General features: G+C 37.8%; 1 protein-coding gene across 2 annotated transcripts in view; it reads left to right on the plus strand.

The window, feature by feature from the left end:
* Positions 1-11,483, plus strand: part of LOC306865270 (retinal-specific phospholipid-transporting ATPase ABCA4-like) — a 35,893-nt gene extending 24,410 nt beyond the window's left edge. For both annotated transcript variants that reach the window (XM_079409790.1, XM_079409791.1), the window contains 27 exons: positions 301-491; positions 565-670; positions 757-962; positions 1,083-1,137; positions 2,445-2,620; positions 2,723-2,847; positions 2,942-3,040; positions 3,125-3,314; positions 3,389-3,483; positions 3,571-3,603; positions 3,705-3,810; positions 3,935-4,009; positions 4,105-4,274; positions 4,416-4,593; positions 5,383-5,498; positions 6,030-6,177; positions 6,341-6,464; positions 7,563-7,692; positions 7,772-7,892; positions 7,975-8,037; positions 8,119-8,225; positions 9,005-9,146; positions 9,234-9,368; positions 9,450-9,553; positions 9,982-10,074; positions 10,184-10,433; positions 10,769-11,483. In XM_079409790.1, the coding sequence (XP_079265916.1) occupies positions 301-491; positions 565-670; positions 757-962; positions 1,083-1,137; positions 2,445-2,620; positions 2,723-2,847; positions 2,942-3,040; positions 3,125-3,314; positions 3,389-3,483; positions 3,571-3,603; positions 3,705-3,810; positions 3,935-4,009; positions 4,105-4,274; positions 4,416-4,593; positions 5,383-5,498; positions 6,030-6,177; positions 6,341-6,464; positions 7,563-7,692; positions 7,772-7,892; positions 7,975-8,037; positions 8,119-8,225; positions 9,005-9,146; positions 9,234-9,368; positions 9,450-9,553; positions 9,982-10,074; positions 10,184-10,433; positions 10,769-10,885 (3,455 nt within the window). In that variant the 3' untranslated portion in view covers positions 10,886-11,483. The remainder of the gene's footprint in view (positions 1-300; positions 492-564; positions 671-756; positions 963-1,082; positions 1,138-2,444; positions 2,621-2,722; positions 2,848-2,941; positions 3,041-3,124; positions 3,315-3,388; positions 3,484-3,570; positions 3,604-3,704; positions 3,811-3,934; positions 4,010-4,104; positions 4,275-4,415; positions 4,594-5,382; positions 5,499-6,029; positions 6,178-6,340; positions 6,465-7,562; positions 7,693-7,771; positions 7,893-7,974; positions 8,038-8,118; positions 8,226-9,004; positions 9,147-9,233; positions 9,369-9,449; positions 9,554-9,981; positions 10,075-10,183; positions 10,434-10,768) is intronic.
* The last annotated feature ends 11,850 nt before the right edge of the window (positions 11,484-23,333 follow it).

The raw sequence follows: 23,333 nt of genomic DNA on the forward strand, positions 1-23,333 counted from the left end.
CATCCTTATTCAGCATGTCTAATAAATTGTATTTTCCATCTGTTTATTAAACTGACTTTTTAAAATGTAATATAATGAAATTTATTTATTTTAAAATATATTTTATATAAATATGTTAGAAATTAGTTATTAAAAAATAGATAATTTAGATAATCCATTTATGTGATAAATGTTTTATATATAAAATAAATGATTTTATTTTATATATTTAGTATGTTCTTTTGGTTTTGTATTTTTTTTCACTTAATGAATTTTCTAAGTAGAGTTGTAAAAGTGTGTGTATCTGTGTGTGTTATTCAGGTCGTACGGTGATCTTGTCCACACACCACATGGATGAAGCTGACCTGCTGAGTGACCGTGTGGCCATCATCTCTCAGGGTCGTCTGTACTGCTGCGGCTCTCCTCTCTTCCTGAAGAATTGCCTGGGAGCTGGTTTCTACCTCACTCTGGTGCGGCGCATTAAAGAACAGCCATCCCATGTCAGAATGGAGGTGAGACTTTTACCATCTATTACAAAGAGTACATTAAAAAGCTAGACTCATAAGGTTGCTCTGGTTCTTGCAGGGTCAGTGTGACTGTACTGAGGACTGCTCTTGTAAATGCTCACTCTGTACCAAATTTAAAGAGAGCACTGTAGAGCAGCCCAGAGTTACAGAAAGACAGATGGAAGGTAAAAAGTTCATATAGTATATTTATATTAGATCAGTGTAATCAAACTGTAAATATCATAATTTAGGATGTATCCCACTCTTTCAGGGGACATTGACCGCATCACAGCCCTCGTTCACCATCACGTCCCAGAGGCCAGGCTTATAGAGGTCATAGGGCAGGAGCTGACCTTTCTATTGCCCAGCCGGGGCTTTAAGCATCGTTCTTACGCCAGCCTGTTCAGAGAGCTGGAGGAGACGCTGGCAGACATGGGGCTGAGCAGTTTTGGAGTGTCAGACACTTCACTAGAAGAGGTAACTCTTTATTTTTTTATTTTATTTTATTTTGCAGTAAGGGATCAACATTTTACAAAGCCCCGTCATTTTTCTTTTGTGCATGCACAATTCAAGCTTTGCCTCTTTTGTGGTCTGTAGATATTTCTGAAAGTCACAGCTGATGGAGAGGCTGCTCACATCAACCCTACGTCTGGTAAGATTTCACTCTACTATTTCATCTCAGAAGTACAGATATTATGTATATGTATCATTTTACGCTGCTTGCGAGTGTCGTATGTTGTGATTGTGAGGTCTATTTTTGTGGTTGAACCCCTTAGACATCAAAGTTCTGCAACAGAAATCTCTTGCGAGTCTCTATAGAGAGAACACAGTCAAAGTGAATATAGAAGAAGGTGATGACCAACTTAGTCTGTCAGGCTTATAATGCTTCATCCCAGCTAAAGCTGGCTGCTAAAACAGTTAGAGGACACAGCAAAGAGATATTCTCGAAACATACCACTAGACAATAAATAGTGCTAAATGCTAAATAGTGCATATGGTGCTGGTTAACCCTTTGATGCACAAAGTATATATATACACACACAAACACACACACACACACACATGTTTGTTTTTGTGAAAAGTGGGGATATCCCATAGGCGTAATGGTTTTTATACTGAACAAACTGTGTGTGCTATTGCCCTACACCTAAACTTAGCTCTCACAGGAGACTGTGCATTTCTACTTTTCCTCAAAAAACCTCGCTCTCTATGATTTATAAGTGTTTTGAAAAGTGGGGACATAGGTCAATGTACTGAAAAGTCACCTTCACCTTGTAATACCTGTGTCATACCTGTGTCATTATACAAATTTATTATCATTTGTCCTTATTTGTCACAAAAACGCACGCACACACACACACACACACACACACACACACACACACACACACACACACAGACACAGACACAGACACACACACACACACACACACACACAATAAATTAAACATATATGACAAATTCATCTGTTGAACAGATGTGTAACTCAAATTACATATTTTACGAAAAAATGATTGGGAAATATTATAGTTATTTAAAAATAATTTGTGATTATAAAAATGTATGCATCAGAAGGTTAAGCTTGCTTTTTATAGCTATAGCTACAGTTAATTTTTTCACAGCTAAAATAAGCTATAATATAAATTATAATGATATATTGCCCAAGACTATTATGGTAAATATTCAAACAATACTTGGACTTTTTGAGATTCTGTATGAGCTAATAATAGTGACTGCTTGGCTGAATAATGGTAGTTAGCGCCCCTGTATTTCTTTATTTATTTTTGGCATATTTTTGCATTTCATTTAAGTAAACAAATGCAATTTTTTCAATTATGTTTTGTCTATATGCCACCATTAAAAGCCTCACTCTTCTCATTGGAAAACCCAAACATTATCACATAGGTCAATGAAAATAATTTGGTTCTAGATTTTGACTGCGTTTGATCTTGTGTGTAGATACAGACAGGTCGGTATATGCTAACGGCCAAACAAACTCTGGAAGTTCAACCAGTAAAGATGGCAGAGGATCCCATCAGGTGAAGGGAATCTTTCTGGTCTTGAAACAGTTTTTTGCTCTTGTCATAAAGAGGTTTCATCACACCACACGTTCCGGCAAAGACTTCCTCGCCCAGGTCAGAATAACAGCATGGCTTTGGAACGTCAATAATGAAGTCCATAGGATTTGGTTAAAAAATGACAGTTTTTATGATGACCACTGGCATTCTCTTCCACAGATTGTGTTGCCTGCTAGTTTTGTCCTCGTTTCTCTGATGTTCACACTGATTGTTCCTCCATTTGGCGAATACCCCAGTCTTACTCTAAGCCCATGGATGTACGGCAGGCAGTTCACCTTCTTCAGGTACAGTACATTAACGTTGGAACAGAATTGGTTTATTTATTCACTGTATAGTTAAGTAAGCAGTTAAAAACAGTATTTTAAATGTCTTTTTCAGTAATGAACAGATGCAAAGCTCAGATATGAGGTATTTTGGTGAGGTTCTTCTAAACAGACCTGGATTTGGGACTCGCTGTATGGTGGATGAACCTCTAGTGTATGTGTACATGCATTCTAATGATATTAAAGAATATCCAAAGGTGTTTGTCCTGCTTACCATGTCCATTTTTGTTTCCCACAGAGACTATCCATGTAATAACATAACCACAGAGTGGGAGATGCCCCTGGTAAACCCAGCGCTCATTGAGATGCTGGGTAACCCAGAATGGACAGACATCAGTCCGTCTCCCAGCTGCCAGTGCAGCACACCCAATAAACTCACCATGTTACCTGTGTGTCCAGAAGGTGCTGGAGGTCTCCCTCCTCCCCAGGTTTGTCCCAGCTATAGATACGACACTATAACGTTTTTAAAATGATGTATAGTGATGTGTTTCCTGCATTTCAGAGGATTCAGGCCACTGGTGACGTGCTGACAGATTTAACCGGCAGGAACATCTCTGATTATTTGGTGAAGACCTACACAAATTTAATATGGACAAGGTAATTGTGAGCAATCTGTGACTAATCATTCATTAACTTGCTCTTATGTTTCCAAGAATTCATCTTATTTGTGATTTTGTTGTACAGCTTGAAGAGCAAGTACTGGGTGAATGAACAGAGGTATGGGTGTCTTAAACATAAGTAGAAAATACAACGACTCCACCTTGTGGACACTTTCTGTGATCTAAGTATGTGGAAGAATGACCGTCTCTCTTCTTCAGGTATGGTGGCATTTCCGTCGGAGGACTACTTCCTGTCCTTGATGTGGATCCTAAATCCATCCAGAATGCAGCTGCTCAGTTAGGAAGTCTGCTTAACGTTACAGGGGTAACTGTTCTGGTTGTTTTCACTGTGAATTGATGTAATCAAAGCAAAGTTATGAATAAAAATTACTTTTAGTTTTTATAATATAATTAATAAGAAATAAAAAAAGTGTTGTGATCATTTACAGGGCAGATACTCAAAGGTTACTTTGCAGGAGTTTGGGACTTTCTTGAAATATATGGAAACTGAAAACAATGTCAAGGTAATATTTCTTCTTTTAGCTTCATTTCCTGTTGCAGTTTACTGAGCTCGGCTCGTCCCATTCAAGATAAATAACCCATTTGTTATCTCCTCTAGGTGTGGTTCAATAACAAAGGCTGGCACGCTATGGTGGCCTTCATGAACGTGGCGAATAACGCCATCCTTCGAGCAAACCTGCCTCCTGGAGCCGATTTAAATGAGTACGGCATCACAGCCATCAATCATCCACTAAACCTGACTAAGGAACAGCTGTCGGAGGTCACAGTGTGAGTGTAATGCTGACAGTGCTTCACACAGTTGTTTTACTTGCAAATCAGTCTCAGTAGAACTTGTTATGCATGTAAAAAGTTTTTAATGTAAGTGTTCTTCTCTTTGTGTAAGTATTGTTTACTTATACATTCTTTCAGACTGACCACTTCAGTGGATGCCGTGGTAGCTATCTGCGTGATTTTCGCCATGTCCTTTGTACCGGCCAGTTTTGTGCTGTATCTGATCCAGGAGAGAGTGACACAGGCCAAACACCTGCAGTTTGTGAGTGGGGTCAGTCCTCTGGTCTACTGGATTGCAAACTTCTTCTGGGACATGGTTAGTATGAAGACTCTATGACCAGCCATAACATTGTCACTGGCCTTACAAAAAATAATTAATAAATAATTAAAACTTAAATCAAACTATTATAGATTTATTTTTAGCAATGTAATTCTATATTTGCTAGCTTTACATTTTTCATTAAATGTTATGTTCTGTACCATCTCTTTTGTTAACTGAATTACGTTTTTTTTATTTAAAAACATAATAACTGGCTCCACAACAACCATTTTTTTTTGCTTTTTAACAATGATTATATATATATATAGATTTCTCATTAAACATTATGTTCTTTACCATTTTACTATTTAATAATTTTTTTCATTAAAATAAATTATTATTATTAATTTTTTTATCAAAAAGAAAATATGCAACAAGCTGGAAATTATACTGCTATGAATGGAATGCCATTCATTTATAAATACACTTTACCAAAAATACTATGCGAAACATTTATTGATTGGTTTATATTTTTCTTGCTTATGCTTTCAGTCTATCACAAATCATTTTTGCAATTAAAAAAAAAAACTGTTAGCCAGCTAAAACATTTTCTTGGTGATGAATCGGCACAATTTGCAACTACATCATTATTGTTGAGCCCTGGTCTGGATAAATAAAAGTAGTCATAAATTAAATACTAATAAAGCAGAAGCATGTTGTTTTGACCAGTAAGTGCATTTATAGTGCCTAATAAATATAGAATAAATATATAAGTATATTTATTCCATAGAATTGTCTTATGTTCCTTGAAATGGTCTTATAATTGCTGTTGTCCTGTCTTTTCAGATAAACTACGCTGTCAGCGCAGCGATGGTTGTGGGGATTTTTATTGCATTTGACAAAAAATGCTACACCTCACCTGGCAACTTGCAAGCCCTGATAGCTCTGTTGATGCTTTATGGGTAATGAAATAATATATGCCATATTTATGTCACATTTCTTTTAGCAGAACATAATTTCTAGGTCTGTCTTATTAGATATGTGGGTCACAATCCAAAAGTACTCTATGTAAAAAGGTCACCCTCAGTAGCTTTAATAGTACATACTGTCCTGAGAGATGAAGGGTAGTAAGTAGACCCCACTGAAAGGTTTGAAGGGTGATTTGTCAGTGTCTTATTCACGCTGCCATTTCTCAGAGTAGATACTTGGCCCTCGATCACATCAGCAGTGCAATCGAGAGCCAAATGTCTCTCGGACTCTCCTCAGCTCAGTGAGTCTTCTAGTGTGAATCCAAACCAGACACTCCAGCACAAACCCCTTATTCTGAAGATAAAAGTCTTTTTGTTTCTGATAAGAAAGCATATCTTGACAGAATCAGAATTATTCCTGCATTCAAATGGAAAATGTATCTGAAGATAAAAATGCAGTCTCTAAAAATTTGACCTGTATGAATATTTTAAAACATACTAATCTGCCTTTTTCTTATGAAATAGTTGGTCGGTGACTCCCATGATGTATCCGATGTCATATTTATTTAACGTGCCCAGCACAGCGTACGTCTCTCTGTCCTGCATCAACCTCTTCATTGGCATCAACAGCAGTGCCATCACATTTATATTAGACCTGTTTGACAGTACAGAGGTAAAACATCCCAGCCTTCACTTTATTGTAGTGTAAATTTTCCCCAGTTTCCAATAATATCATCATTAGAATTTCAATCATGTTCTAAATGCACTAGTCGTTCAGGCCAAAAGTTCAAGTGTAAAGCTGACATTTCATCCTCCATCTGTCTCTACTTTTGCAGGCTCTGTATAAGTGTAACCAGGTGCTGAAGAAAGCTCTACTTGTCTTTCCTCACTTCTGTTTGGGCCGCGGGCTCATTGACATGGCGATGAACCGGGCCGTGATGGACGTGTATGCACGCTTTGGTGAGTCCTGCTCCTGTCCCCACCTCACATTTCAATTGGTCGTATTGAGGCTGCCACGAGCAACCCTAGCCTGGCCCCTGGCAAGGTCTGGACCCAGTGATCTGGCCTCCATAAAAGTCACTGAGCTTTAATCTATATGTCAACATGATGGAAATATAACACCTTAGATTTATCAACCATGTCTTCAAAGATGCACATTGCATCTGATGGCAATTCAAAGCAGCATTTATTTTTGATAACCAAATGGATCAAACTCAGGTTCAAATTGATCTTCAAAACTGCTTAGCCTACAAGAACTAACTTGAGATGTCTCTTTAACTAAATAGAAACTTGTCTAAGATATTGGATGGGTAATAAAACTGACTTATATTTTAGAAGCTATCCAAGCCATACTGTATTTACAGACTAGAAAAGTATGAACTTGGTGACTTGGGGGAAACTTGCATAGCAGAACATTAACATCCACCCAGAACACCCTAGCAGCTGCATAGCAATGTCCTAGCAGCCAGCCACAACATTCTAGCACCAACCCAAAATTCCATAGGAACACCCTAGTAACCACCCAGAACATCCGGGAAATTGTTTGGCAGCACACTAGCAACCACCCAGAATATCATCGAAACCGCTTGGCAACACCCTGACAACATTCCAGAACACTCTAGCAGTGAAAAGCAACACACTAGCAGCTATTCAGAACAGCAACTGCATAGCAATGCCCTAGCAACCACTCAAAGCACAATAGAAACTGCTTGGCTACACACTAACAACAACCCAGAATACCCTAGCAACACCCTGGCAACCACCCAGAACACTCTAGCTTTGAAAAGCAACACACTAGAAACTATCCAGAACAGCAAATGCATAGCAATGCCCTAGCAACCACTCACAGCACAATGGAAACTGCTTGGCAACACACTAACAACCACCCAGAATACCCTAACAACAGCCTAGCAACCACCCAGAACACCCTAATAACCGCATAAGAACACAACTGCAAAGCCGCATAACGAAATAATTTACATAATTTATAGTTGATTCTAAAAATGTAAATGTTGGTGAATTCTTGTGAGGTTCATGCACTTCTAATGTGTGTCCCAGGTGAGGACTTCAGTTTGGATCCCTTCAGCTGGGAATTTGTGGGAAAGAATGTGACGTTCATGGCGATAGAGGGGTTTGTCTATTTCATCCTGAACGTTCTGATACAGTACCGGTTCTTCTTGGATCACTGGTGAGAAGAAATACATTCAAACGAGTCTCTCCAGTGGAAATGTTGCATCTCCATATACACATGCTGTCTCTTTCTACAGGATGTCAGATTTTAAGAAGCCGCCAATAACTGATGAAGATGTGGATGTGGCCAAAGAGAGAGAGAAGGTTTACAAAGGAGGAAGTTTTAGTGACATCCTCCAGATAAAAGACCTATCAAAGGCAAGTCTGTCCACTTTTTACTGGTGCATGATGGGTAATGTTTCACACAATAGAGATCATTAGTGTGTATTTATCTCTATAGACGTATATTGGAACGATTAGGCCAGCGGTGGACAGGATATGTGTAGGAGTCTCACCAGGAGAGGTAATCAGTAGAGACATCTGAGACATTTGGTTGTGTTAAGATCACCATGAGCTTTGCATAAACTTATTTTTTCCCCCACAGTGCTTTGGACTTCTGGGTGTGAATGGTGCTGGGAAAACTACCACATTCAAAATGCTGACAGGAGATATAGATGTCACTTCAGGGGAAGCGGTTGTGACTGGTTACAGGTTTGTTTTGCTAGCACAACACTGTTATGGCTTTGATACATCTTTAGTGAAGATTCTCCCTTCAACGGGTGTTTGCTATCTTGGTAGTTTGCACAGACAGCAGTGCTAGCTACTCAGTTAGCTATCTGGCTAACAAACATTTTAGCTAATTATAGATAGAACTAAAGAGTGTGTATTGTGGTGCTTTTAAAAATATTTCTCTGTTTGGTTAAACTTATGGTTCAACCAGCAGAGTGCAACAGTGCCCATCCACTTGGCCTTTGTTCTGGAAGTAATTTTTCCATTATTATTTTTTTCCCATGGGGATTTTGAAAAGGTCTTTGTTTAAGAGTTATAAGCTATGAACCAAACTAACCAGGCAGCCACAAGGTGAATCACAACATTAAAAACATTGATTTGCAGCAAAAGATACTTGAAAATCAGACAAAGTAGTTTGACAGTGTAGAGAAACTTAGTATGAGTGATTCATGGGAGTGTGTGGGCGATACAGAGGTTCTTTGGTGCGATTTGCTTGATTTGATTCAATGAATGGTGTAGGTTTCTCAGCAGAATCATGAATAATGTAGTTTTTCATAACTGAATAGCAATACCCTAACCACCCATAACTCCCTACACAGCAACACCAATTTTAATGAAAACTGTTAGGAAACCATTGTTATTTTTACTATTTTATTTGGTGCTTCTAGCGATGTGGCAAATTGCGCACTTTACACACTGATTTTGATTTCAATTCATTTTGATTTTGTCATTAACTTGGTTGATTTCTTGTGATGCTCCAGCATTCTTACCAACATCCTGGACGTGCACCAGAACATGGGCTACTGCCCTCAGTTTGATGCCATAGATGATCTTCTAACAGGAAGAGAACATCTGCACTTATACGCTAGGCTCAGAGGAGTCCCGGAATCCGAGATCAGCAGAGTGAGACCATATTCCACTTTCTTATCTCTTCTCATTTCTTTTTCTCTGAGGATTTCTGACAGAGACCTCTATCTCTCGTTGATGCAGGTGGCTGAATGGGGAATTCAGAAACTGGGTTTATTTGAGTATGCAAGCTGCACTGCCGGCACATACAGTGGTGGAAACAAGCGTAAACTCTCAACAGCTATTGCAATGATTGGCTGTCCAGCTCTTCTGCTCCTGGTAAGAGCTTTTCTGTGCGATTTATCTCAAAATAAGATAAGGATTGTTACAAGTATGTTTTTTTTTTTTTACCTGTGCCAGGATGAGCCAACCACAGGAATGGATCCTCACTCTCGGAGGTTCCTCTGGAACTCCATCATGAGTGTGATTCAAGGAGGCAGGGCAGTGGTCCTTACATCACACAGGCAAGAACTCGTCAACACACATGCATTTTTATATACTGCTAAATTATAAATAATATTTACTAACCTACTGAAACCTGTTGTCACCATGGAATAAAAAAGATGGTTGCAAATTTTTATCTCACAATTCTGTGAGATATAAAGGTATAAACTCAGCATTCTAGATTGCTTTCTTGCAATTCCTAGTTTACATCGTGCAGTTGTGGTGGCTCAAAAATGAGCCAATAATATCATAGCCTACTTTTTACAATACTATCAAATCGAGCTACGCTCCCACCTACACAATTTCAAGTTCAGTATTATGTTTCATTTGAAAATACAACACAAAACGTAATTTATTATTTGTGAGAATTGCTATTTCATGCTGTTTTATGTATTGAAAAATAGATAGATAGATATCTTTAAGGGAGTCTTTTTTTTAAAATCCATAGCATGGAGGAATGTGAAGCGCTCTGCACACGACTGGCCATCATGGTGAACGGAACATTCAAGTGTCTTGGCACAATCCAGCAGCTCAAATACAAGTAAAATCACAGATTTTCACTTATGTTCACATACAAATTTTGAGTTGCACACATTTTTTGTATTTGCTTATTCATTCTCTGATCATCACTTATAATTTTTTCCCTGCAGATTTGGTGATGGATATGTGGTCACCATGAAAATCAGAGCAGCCAAAGCGGGCACAGTACCAGATCTGAACCCAGCCGAAGCATTTATGGAGAGCACATTTCCAGGATGCATTCAGAGAGAGAAACACTACAATACTCTACAGTACGAGATCGCTTCTTCCTCCCTGGCCAAAATCTTCCAGCTAGTCTTGGCCAACAAGGAAATGCTGAATATTGAAGATTACTCAGTGTCCCAGACAACACTGGACCAGGTATTTCATATAGACCCTTTTGGCCTAGATCAACCTGTACCATTTAAATGTTTTAAATATTTGTCATTGTCTCCTTATGCGATACATTTAAGCTTGGAAAATGTATGACTCCCTTTATATAGTCCAAAACAGCACTCTCCTCCTTCTGAGACAGGACATCCCAAACTAGACAAGCAAAGAATAGCGGAGTCCAGCTCAGGGTCAGATTGCCACAAGCATCCATCTATCTTGTGACCACCACCATCTGTTTCCAAGCCTGCATGTGACAAATGCACTGGAACGAGGGCATTTTGGCTCTTTATGTAGTCTCGCTCACTTTGTTTCACTCCCTGTAGGTGTTTGTGAATTTCGCAAAGCAGCAATCCGGAGAAGATGATGCTATTGTGCTGCACCCGAGGGCAGCCGGTGCCCGGCGGGACATGAGAGTCTTTCCAGTGAAAACGAAAGCTTGAAATCTTCACTGAAGAGGGTCATTTGAGCAGGTCAATTGGAGTCATCTGGCAGGGTGCTCAAAAGAGTCATAAAGAAGAGGAGATGATTTTTTTTCTTCTTTTCAAAACACTCAGTTTGAGACTTCTGAGCGTTTTACGCAGTAACGGCTTTGCACACCTTCTTTGCTTGGCCTTTTTTTGTTTTATATAGAAATGCAACCAAACTACAACAAAATACAGACAAACTGGACTGAGTTAGTCTTATGAATACTGTAGCACTTTATTATGTCAATGTCACTTTTCTTTTTCTTTTTTTTCTTTTTTTTACAAATAATTTTGTTTTAAAAACAAATCAAATGATGCAATAGATTTTATTGCAAAGGCTATTGCTATTGAAATGCATATTGCATTGTGATGCATTGCAAGTCTCGGCTTTAATAATTCTTGCCAAGTTAGAAAAGTGTAGTAAACAAATGTTGTAATTAACCAAATGTTGAATGTTCAGTTTTGTAATTTATTGACTAGAAATGGCTTGTAGCAAGGGATTGTAAAAATTAGATTTTTTTTGTTCTTGATCTTTCTTGTAAAAATACTATTAAAAATGTTATTGCTCACTGTCCACCTTGTCAAAAATGAATACGATAATATTACCAACAGCAATACAGTCTAGAAATATTTTTAAATGGTATCGCTCAAGATTGTTATTGTATTATCATTTGAACCAGTTATTTCAGTTAGTCTGATTTATTGTCAGTTGATTTGTTTCAAAATAAGTCAGACTAAATGAAATATGCCTGGGGCCTGTTTCATAAAACAAGTTTACCAAATAAGCCAGGTTTATTTTAGTTAGTCTGACTTACTGTCAGTTGATTTGGTTCAAAATAAGTCAGATTTCCTGAAATAAGCCTGGCTTATTTGGTAAACTTGTTTTATGAAACAGGCCCCTGTTCAATTATTTCAAACCAAATACATATTCCCCTGGTTTCACAGACAAGGCTTAAGCCTAGTCTTGACTAAAGTGTAAGTCTGAGCTGTTTCAAGTAAAAGAAACTTGCACTGACTGATCTCAAAACAATTAAAAAATAACAATCTTAAAAAATACTTAAATGTTCTAATTGAACTATGGCCTAATCCTGGTTTAGTCTAAGCCCTGTCTGTGAAACCGGGCCATTGTTTATTATTGCACGCGCTCTGGAATACTTGATTGTGATTGGTCAATCGCAGGATTTAGTATTCAGTCACTCCATAGCAATGCAGTTTATTAGTCCAGGTAAAAGCAACCAATCAGGTACCCCGTTAAGTCCTTTCAGCCAATAGATTGGCTAAGACCAATTCAGGTTTCTCGCGAAAAGGAAGATTTTCACAAGCATTTTATTACTGTAGTATTGTTACAGTGTTCATATTGATGCTAGGCCGATTGTTTTGTACATTTTAAATGGACTATTTTAGCGAAAGTATGCTTATTTAATTTCCAGGCACTACTCCAAAAACAAATCATAAATAAATTAAATCATTATCGCAAAATAAAACTCGACAGGCTGTTTAGCAAATTTAGGCTTATTTCAGTTAGTCTGACTTATTTTGAACCAAATCAAGTGACAATAAGCCAGACTAACTGAAATAAACGTGGCTTATTTGGTAAACTTGTTTTATGAAACAGCCCCCAGGACCCTGACACGCAGCTGAGGAAAAATGTGACCAAGATTTCATATTTGACAAGGTAAAATTACAATATCACAAAGCCATGTGGGATAAAACTTACATGACTTATGAAACAAACTCTTAATGTCACCTACGCTTGAATGGGATTCAACCTGCATTAAAAACAAAATAAAACAATATACCATTAAGTTTTGGCTGAGTGCAGCAGTCACTGTCATTGATTGTTAGAGGTAAAATCTGCTTACCTTGTCAAGAAAACAGAGCTGTTCTTTGGCTTTTGAGTCCAGAATTTCGACCTGGAAGATTAGAGTGATAAATTCAGCTGAGTCAATGGCTGCACAGCACAGACACTACGAAGCATACTTACGTTTTAATTCAATCAACATAAATCAAGTTAATTTAGTGAAGGCCTGGCCTCAGGGTGAAGCTGCTCATCACTTATCCCAGAATTTTCTGCTTCAGAGATGCATCACAAAACTCACAACTGAGGGATAACATCTTTAGCTGTTACAAAGTTTCATATTAATAGGAAATAAGGAGAGTTTAGGAATAATTTTTCCCCTTGAGTGATCACAAAAGATGTGCTGTGAAGCGAATACCCAAAACTATTTCATTCTGACACAGTTTTCCAAGTGTATCCGAGAAGCAGATGAGCACCTAACAAGGGGGGTGCAGTCCAGACACTGTTTATATCGATCAGAGCTTCTGTTTTGACAGCTCTGTCCCTGTTCAGCTCATTGCAGTCACTTCATCCATCATCCCCCAAACAAACACCGAATCTCCACTATCGTCTGTTTCTGACCAGTCTGAGCTCTGAATTCCAAGGATACATCTGTTTGCAGGGATCTTTTTAATCTTAATTAAAAGGCGTCAGCGTTGATCTACAGAGTACACGCTGTGAGTTGACTCTGCTGCAATTTGCCTCGAAAGCACTACATACTGTGGAGCTCAGCAGAGCTGTCAACCTGAAGCTGCTCTTATACTGGCTAGTGTAATAATCGTCTAATGGACACACAGGATTAGCCTAATGCTCAATTTAAAGAAAGAATCCCGGTGGAGTGGTTGAGGTTATTCTGCAGATGGAGATGTCTGGGATCATTACTTGCGTATGTTGCACCTGATGCTGATCCACTTGTCTTAATTCAACAGGGAGTTTTCTAAACTCTCACAATTTTATGCCAGATGTTTGTTGAAAAGGCATCTATGTTTTACATAAATGATTTTTATATTTTTGTGTTATAAGCAATAATATTCTATATTAATAATAATAGTAAAAATATCATCTATGAATAATATACAGATATGAATACACAAAAGTGACCCAAAACACATTTTCGCTCTGCTTTTCTTATAAAATGATATATGTAACTCGTTCATTGCCATACTCGTGTATAAAGAAGACCATGCAGTAAACCTGTCCTGTTTTCAATCAGGCAGAGTAATCAATAAAAGCACTCTCTGAATTTCTGAGTGCTATTGACAGGACGTCCTGCCTCTGTTATTATACCCATCCCCCAGTACTGTAAATACAGCAGTAATGATGAGGACTGTATGAGGCTCAAAACATAAACTGAATGCACTGAATGATTGGTTTTGTTTGATGCTTTTAAGTTCTTGTTTTCTTCTTGATGACAGAAAACGGTTTGGGACATTAGATTAAAATGTTTGATTTCTATACATTTAATTTTGAAGTTGTTTAGTGTGTGTTAATCAATAGCACAGCAGTCTCTGGTGGTGTTACAGTAGGCAGTGGAAATGCCTGAGAGGGTTCATTAATCCTCCACAGATCACAGGCCTGTCGGTTATGTGCTGAATTATATTTACTTATGTTCAGCAGGCGTAAAATTAAAGCAAACTGGCGTACGCCAAATTTGCTCTTACAGTGTGACACCCAACTGGAGGAACTGAGGACTGACGTGACAAATTTTCAGCAAACTTAAAAATATGTTGTGATTGGTTTTAATTAAAGTGGTTTAACATGTTGCCATTTTTTTATTATATGTGTGTGTGTGTGTGTGTGTGTATATATATATATATATATACATATATTTTACAATGTGTATGCATATATATTATTTTAAAAAAAAAAGAAAACATTTCTAATGCTTTTTAGAAAATTGACAACAGATTAAAATACAAGTTGTATATATTTGTTTCAAATTTAGCCATGTTCTCATCTCTAAAGTATAGCTCAGTAAACACACACACAATGAAGGATCTCCTCTTCTTTCCTTTTCACTGTGAGAATGTGACTTTTTAGTCTTTTGAAAAAGAATTCATTGCCCTCGACACCCACTGTTTAAAATTGTGCAAAAGCATTTAATCTTGTAAATTAACTTGATGCCTTACCTCAAAAAATATTGTTCTGCTCATTCCGGGGCCCTCGTCTGACGTATGTAAGGTCCCCCAGAGTTGGACATGCTGCTCCGTCCTTTTCTGTGGTAATGCCAGGGTTAATTCTCCATTCCAACCCTCCTTCGCCACTCTCCATCTCCCCTCCCACACTCACCGCTCTTTCTTCCGCTCTTTAATCCCTTGCCCTTTCTATCTGAAGAGAGCTCGTAAATTCTTCAAACCTGTCTGCAGTTTTGTCCTACAGGAGATGTGTCTACAGTCCCTCAAATTGTGAATGGACTGTGTTTTAGATGAACACTTAAATATAAATGGAAATATTATAAATCAATCAGTCTGTCAGTTTGGAGCCCGTTTGAATGGAGATTAATGCTTCCTATACCTAAACCCTAAACCCTCTACTGTACAATGGGGCAAAAATAGAAAACACCCTCAGGAATGTGTTGTGATGTTCTGTCATCTTGAAAAAAGAATGAAATGTAGAGGAGGGCAGTGTTTTGATCCCCCGTGTCATCTAAAGCGCTGTTCCTGTGAATGATTGGGGAACAAAACATTCCTTTCTTTAACTAGTCTGTAACTTGAGATTAAGGAGCCATATTGGTAAAATGGTTTACATCAAATGCTGCAGCATTTTGTGCCAGACATAGCAATAAATATGACCTTCTTGAAATCAGATAAATATAACTAAATCTGTAGATATTTGAAATAGTCTATTGTCTGCTCATGAGCTCTAGTTTAGAAAGAGTAGTTTTACAGTACACTTGAATAGATAGATAGATAGATAGATAGATAGATAGATAGATAGATAGATAGATAGATAGATAGATAGATAGATAGATAGATGCATGCTTTTTTAGAAACAAAAGTCTGCCACTAAACCTAGCTGCAAATGCAATTGTACAAATTAGCCACCATTCATACAAATTGCCATGAGATTGTGTTTGAACAATCTCTTCAATGAGACATAAATAAAAAATCATGCAAAAAATAAAGGAACTCAAGGCTTTAATATGGTGGAGATATAAATGACCTTAAAAGGCTTAAAAAATAAATAAAACTAAAAAAGTATGATTTTTTTTGGACCTTAAAAGAGCATATAAGCAGCCAAAAAAGAGGCTGCTTAAATTGACTTTCATCATGCGATACGTTCCAGGTTCCAGGTTCCAGTTAGTTTTCTGTCTTCGTTGTCAAGTGAGTCTAGTCACGTCATGTGGCTTAGACATGGCGATTGAAGCTTGACTCTTTGTTGAAGTGTAGTGCAGAGGCAAAGGGCCCTTGGTCTCAGCCCAGCAAACTCTGAGTGCAAAGCATGTTTTCAGAAAGCTTTTGGCACTTCAGAGAGCTCACATATCTGCTGCGCTGGCCACGTTCAGTGTCCATGACAGCATATGCTGCCATTCTGAAGAAACCCCAGCCTCTGCTGCCTGCTACTAACCACAGAAAGACAGATAGATCATTTTTATTCTTCAGGAGTCTTGGTGACGTCTCTAAGATTGTCCTCGAGGTCAGATTAGCTCTCCTATCATGATGGGGATCCTCTATTTCTAATCTTTTTCAAGTCTGTGCTTGCTCAGCCACACAGGCAAACCCCCCTCACAGAATTTCTGACCCAGCTGCCATTGGGTTGTGAAATTCAGATAAAGAGACTCTTTGAATTGCCAAAGACACTCAGGCCACTTCAGGGAAATCGGCTGACAGAGAGTTCCTCTTCAGCGTTCAAGGGCAAAATGAGCACACAAGTACAGCCCAGAGAGTGTTTATTTGATGAAGGGCTGTGGAACAACTGCATGAGTGTCTCACTGACAAATTGCGTGAAATATGAAGGTATTAGTGGATTTACTAGAAACAAGGGAGATGAGCAGGAAAATATATTTTATCACACTCTGTTTGAGATTAAAAAGTGCTTATTAAATTTGCCACTAGAGGGTGCTGTAATCTTGTTAAAGCATCTGTGATTGTTGACACCCTTCATCCGTGGAGGAATTTAAGAAAGTGACCTTCTGAAGATATGCTGACCGAAGACATCTCTATATTATGTAGAGATATCAATTAACATTTCTGTTGATTTCAGTGTCATGTTATGCTGGTGCGTGACTAATTTGTTTAATTTTGAATGCACACTAGATGCTCTAATAAGCTAATCAGCCAAACACCGAACCCTTAGGTCCTTGACGAAGTCTTGTTGATGTTATGCAACTTGAAATGAAGATTTAGGGATTAATTAATTGATTTTAAAATTAATTATTTTTATTATTATTTCACTCAACAAATTTGGCCTTGAACCTGCAACCCTACTTGGTCTGCATTTTAAATTATTATTTTTTAATAATTTTTTTCTGCTTGTTATCTCAAAAAAGCATCTCAAGGCATTGACAATTTCAGTTGCCCAGGTATCAATTATGATTTTAAATCTGTCCGGATTATCTTAAATAATTGAAAACTCAATCCTTGCAATGTAATAGTACATTTAAAGCCTGTAATAATGGTACTTTTATGAAGCTGATATTTTGATTTGAGCATTTTCAATAATTAATTTCATTTTGAATAATGGCTATATTGACAAATGGAAAGACCATTTTCTCTGAGAGTTCAAGAAAAAAATTCAAATGTGCCATCAGTTATATACTTTTCAGCACTTGCTATCTGTTTTGAGCATGTATTATGCTGGTGTTGCCTTGGGGTAATTTATGATATTTATGATGTATAATGGTGTTTTTTGTACCCCATGGCTTTGTTTCATATCCATAAAGCCTTCTTGTTCTTTGTTATTCCCTTTGATTTTGGTGAGATGTCTGCCGTCTCTTGCTCTGTTTTGATATCTGATAGGATTTCAATCTTGAGGCTTGTGAAGAGTTTTGTTTCACATCTCTCTAATAATTTTGCCTGAACTCATACAGGCTTCATCTGAACTCACCAACACCTGTTCATTTGCTTCCCTCACCATCTGTCTGCTTTCCATTGTGCCGTTTAAGATGGCTCATTAGAGAAATTCCATATAGATCTGAGGTGCTGAGTGTTTCCTGGTAGGTGCGTTTTGGCTGCAGTGGATGGAGCGCTAAATTAAATTTTCATGGAGGGCCTCAGGAAGGCTAATTGCTGCCTCATCTTAATGTCACAGAGACCGACGTGAATAAAAAGAGCTGATATGGCATTAAAAGCAACTAGGGCTGTAATCAACCAAAGAAAATCTTGGTCGACTGAAGTCCTGAAACTTTCGACTAAAAATGACGTTGTGGAGAAAAAAAAACGTACGTTACATTAATTAGATACGCACTGTGCTCAGTACTTGGTAGCCTTGTTGTCTGCCTAAATTAATTATAAATAAACATAAAAAACTAATAGGCTATTTGCAGTATATTAAATCGTTTTTGACCTAATTATTTTGCACTGAAATGAGTCTGACACACGAGTCTGTCGTCTCTGACAGCGGTGCCTGCGCAATATCATAGCCTGTGATTTCTGAAAACAGTACTATGTTGTCAACTGGTGATATCACAAGAACTTTTGAGGAATGTGCAACATAATTTAGAAAATTATTTTTGTCATATGTTATAAGTATAACTGTCAGACACTATCATTTCAGCCGCTCTGCGCAGCTCGCACAGAGCGAGGCTGAACATAAGAGCTCAGCTTCGCGGCTGAGACACGAATAGACTTAAAGCTTTTACTCTTAATAAACACAAAAGGCGCGTCCACTTTAATAAAAAAAGAATATTTATTAAACAAACAAGAGCAGAAACCAAATAAAGTGCATAACTGAAAAATAAAGCATCTTAGGCTCAAAACTATCACAAACAGTGGGCACAGCGCAATATTGTGAGAACTGAGAACTGATCGCGCGCTGTGTGAGAACTGAGAAAGTGGAGCACTTCTATCAGAGTGATTCCGCTAACTTTAAGTTAATCAACAACGAATTGTGACTCCTGGGAAAAACGGGATGTCTGGTCACCCTATCCCTATAACCATTCAGTTGCTGAGGCCATTGTTTCAGATCGCTAGTTTGCGTTTTGGTAGCGTATCCGCCCACTGCGGCTGCCATACGATCCAGAGACAGGGACGCACATTTTAAAAGACAAGACAGTCAATTTAGCCTATAGGATGTATTTTGAATGTCCGGTAGTCCTCAAATAACATTTTAGTCCCGTCTCGTCTCGTTAACGAAGACGCGCATACATTTCGTCATAGTTTTTATCATCAGATATTAATTTTATCTCGTCAACTTCTCGTCTTAGTCACAGAAAAAAGGTTCGTTAACGAATATTTTTCGTCGTCCTCTTCGTTAACGAAATTAACACTGGTTCTTTGGAAGGAGACAGCTTCTTGTTTTTACACTAGCTTGTTATTAAATAAATAATATTCAGCATCAAACCTTCTAAAGCCTACTTATCTGTCTCTCTTCTCCAGTGGGTTGGGCTAATCCAAAAAAAGTGAAAACAATGGGGGTGTTCTGAAAACAGACTGTTACCTGTGAAACAGGGGTGCTCTGAAAACACCCCCATTAGCAATTAGTGCTTTCCACCTGATGAAATGAGCGCGGCCAAACTGATGAAATGAGCGCGGCAAAAAATCGACCAATCAGATTTTTGGTCGAACCAGACCATATCGACCAATTAATCGACTAATCGACTGGGACGTTACAGCCCTAAAAGCAACCGTTGTGCTTCACGCCAGTTTCCCTTCGTCAGTACAAGGGACTTAACTTAATTTGTAAATTAATGTTATTGAGCTGGCACAGCAGGGAAATCCCTCTAGTGTGCTCGTTTTTAGGGAGCTTTTTATTGGACTCATTTTATGTTCTCAATTTTTATTTTTTGGGGCTGTCCAAGTGGTTTGTTTTCTTCTTTTGTGCCTATGTTTGGCTGAAAAAGAGCATTGTCGTTAAAGGATTGAATATCATTTTTTTAGAGAGGATGTAAATAAACTTATTCAATATCCTCTCATTCCACAAAGTCATGTTAACATCTCCATCTGTGAGAGGCTGCAGGCTCTAAACCATCTAACAATGCCACGTAAGGATGTGCCTCACAGACCGACCTCCTTTCTTTTATTTGGCTTTGTCTGACAAAAACCCCAAATTCTGTCAAGTTAAAAAGTCTTTTGCAACTTTATAAATCATTTGCCTCTTAACCGACGTTCTTATTTCAGTAACTTGCATCAGCTAGACTTCCGGTGATTTATTATCCAATTACTCTGCCCGCACACCTTGTGTTTAAACTCCTGAATCTTTCCCAATCATTCGCGTCTGTTTTCGCGGTTTCACATATGAGTGCTCGCAGGCATTTGGTCCTTTTGTGAGCGTGTTGAGCAATGGAAAAACCTGCTGTCCTCTACGGACGCCCTGCCTTCTTCTGTGCACCTGCATTTGCATGCAAAGCGAGCAGTCGTGTGCTGCACTGAGACATCCAGCGCTGTGAAATGTGTAGAGCGCTGTTGGTGTTTTGGTGGTGACCAGATTTATTGCCAGAGGCGCCTGAGTCACAATACGATAAAACAGGGGTGGGTGACAGTCGGGGACACTGTGTGGCCATTAGCGTTTACATGCAGGCATATACCCCACACGATGAGGATGAAAAAAGGATGAGTCTAATCAGCTGTACTCCAGTGTTGTAGCAAAAGCAAAGCCAGAAGGGCTCTAAAAGAGCTGCTGTTATGTGCATCTGCAGCTAAGAGAGCCATCATATCTCTTTGGGTCCGTTTATCAAATTACGCTCTGTTAGTAAGCCCTCAAGCAATTTAGAATTAAAAGCAAAACATTTCGAGCTAAAAGCAAACTTTAGAATCCATTCCATCAGAAATGATACCGACAGAGAACATGTCAATGCATGCAAAAAAAGGTTTTTTTTTTTGGATAATGGGCAGTTGAAGACTGATGAAGACGTAACTAGCAAAGCTAACTGTACTCATTCTATTTAAGTATGCAGTGTATTTTTAAATACACAAATATCACATGATGTAATTTCTTTTTACAATGAGCGCAGTATTCATTGGGCATATTTTATAAAATATCTTTCACTAAATTCAACAAATACAGCTACAAAAGGTACTAGAGTATATTCAAAACAGTGATTTAAAAGCAGTTTCATTTCTTTAAATATTTCACTACAAAATAATAGACCAAAATTTGATGGAAATGTACTCACCTTCAGGCCAGCCAAGTTGTAGGTGAGTTTGGTTCTTAATCAGAACAAATTTGGAGAAATTATGGACTAGTATTTTGGCCAGAAGTGACTGTTCTTACAAATATGCAGCTTTTAATTGAGGGTAATTGATGAAATGGAGGATTATTGCGTTGTGGATTATTGTGTTTTTTTTTTTTTTGCAGCTCTTTGGAACCTCAATCTGACGGCACCCATTCATTGCAGATGATCCATTGGTGAGCAATATTTCTCTAAATCTTTTCTGATGAAGAATCAATGTCTTCTACATTGGAGTAAATTTTCAGTAAATTTTTATTTTTGCCTGAACTATTCATTTAACAAATACAATTTAAAAATATGCTACTATATTATCAACAGTATTTTATTGATTTAAACCTTTTGCAACAAAATAAAAGGATTAAATTTAGACTCAAATAAATTGATAATGACATTTTTATATATTAATTACACTCACTAATGTGCAAAACCAAGTTTTTCCAGTTGAAGCTAGAAGCCAGTGATCTGAGCACTCAAATGTGTGCATGCTTGATATTCTGTCTGATGTTTACAGTTTCATTCATTCATATTTTTGAATAGTGAGGGCTCAATGCATCATGTTCTATCTCTCTCCGTGGCCCATTTTCTGAGGCTCGGTCAGTTCCCACTCACTCTTTTATGATGAAGTCATTGCTTGTTCCAGCCTGGTCAACCATGACAATCATTAACAGCATGGCAGGATACCTCAGTCAAAGCAAGAGAGACCTAGAGCTCTTCCACACCTGCTATGTCGGAGTACATCATTGCTGCTGGCATATTGAATGTCTGGATGGGCTCCAGACTCTCTCAGCTCGGTGGAGGTGGGGAACAGCCAGAGCTGTGTGCTGAATGAGAGAGATATAAGCAAATAACCCCAGCTGAACTTAGCTATGCTAATCATTGGCAAAAGTAATGCCAAGGCAGAAAAACAATAGGATACCAATCTGTTTAGTGGCTCAAGTCACAGATAAAACACCCTTCAGACACCTCTGTGTTCATGGCCAGGTGTGCAGGAGTCATTCAGTGAAGTGAAGAAAAAAATATAAACCACTGCACGGTCAAAGCTTGCAGTCTTTATTAAATAACACAATGTATCAATCAAAAACTGTCTGATCAACCAGCATATTTAAACTATTAATTAACCAAGCAGATTATGTTTAAGGTGTATTATCCATACAGTGATGTAGAAGCTGACCAACAGGTAGCCTTACAATGAGATGTTACAGTCGCAATGTAAAGTAAATAATGAGAGATATTTTCTTTCATATTGTGAAATGGATTATCAAAAAGAGGAGGAAGAAGAAAGAAACATGCATGGATTTTTAGAACATATTTAGAACATAAATAGGATGAATTTCCATTTCATGCTGAAAGTGTACAGTGTGCACTACAAAAATATATTTTTTTTAAATAATAATATATATATATATATATATATATATATATATAAACAAAAATAAAAATATATAAAAAGAATAAATAATAAAAAAAGAATAATAATGTGGAATAATGTGGAATAATAAAAAAAGAAGTCAGAGGTGAAGACAGGGAGAGAATAAAGTGCATTTTAAAGAATCATTTTATGTTGAATTTGTTAATGTTTTTATTTGTTTTATTTAGTTCAAATATGTGTTATTTTTTTGTTAAATTCTGTTGATTTATTCTTAAAATTTGTGTATTTTCCTTTTTATCCAAATTTGTTCAAAGTTGTATTTTCTTATTTATTCATTTAATATTTATTCTGTTTGAAATTATGTTCAAAAAGTATAGGTGATATTAATATCAAGCACCACAAATAAAGTCAAATTAAACAAATGCAGAAAAAAGTGACATTCTGAATAGTATGGCTACAATCACCTCACAGATACTTTGAGGCAAACATGGGCAAAGCAGGGCGCTACAGGAGAGTGATGGAGGACAGCCTGACGTGTTTTTATGTTTGTGTTTCAAGAAAGACTTGCCTGTGGCTCTCGGTAAGCCTTCATCACCCTCTCGCTGGCGGTTACCATGGCACTAGCGCGTTAGGTCAGGCTGGACCCACAGACCTTTCCTCTGAACACAACGATCCCAGAGGACCATCTGATGTGAACTAAAATGACGAAAACAAAGCAGATGAACAGCCGGCCGCTGCCGCTGCATTCCTTTTCATTTACTGCTTCTCTTTTGCTTCAGAAAAATAGACTTCAGATTAGGTTTATCTATCATAGCAGAGAATGAACATCTAGTCCTTGAAATGCACCAGACTTTAAAAACATCTTACGTGATTAAGCATCTTTCATCTC

This window comes from Barbus barbus (genome assembly GCF_936440315.1).
Source record: "Barbus barbus genome assembly, chromosome: 46".
In the NCBI taxonomy this organism is placed as follows: domain Eukaryota; kingdom Metazoa; phylum Chordata; class Actinopteri; order Cypriniformes; family Cyprinidae; genus Barbus; species Barbus barbus.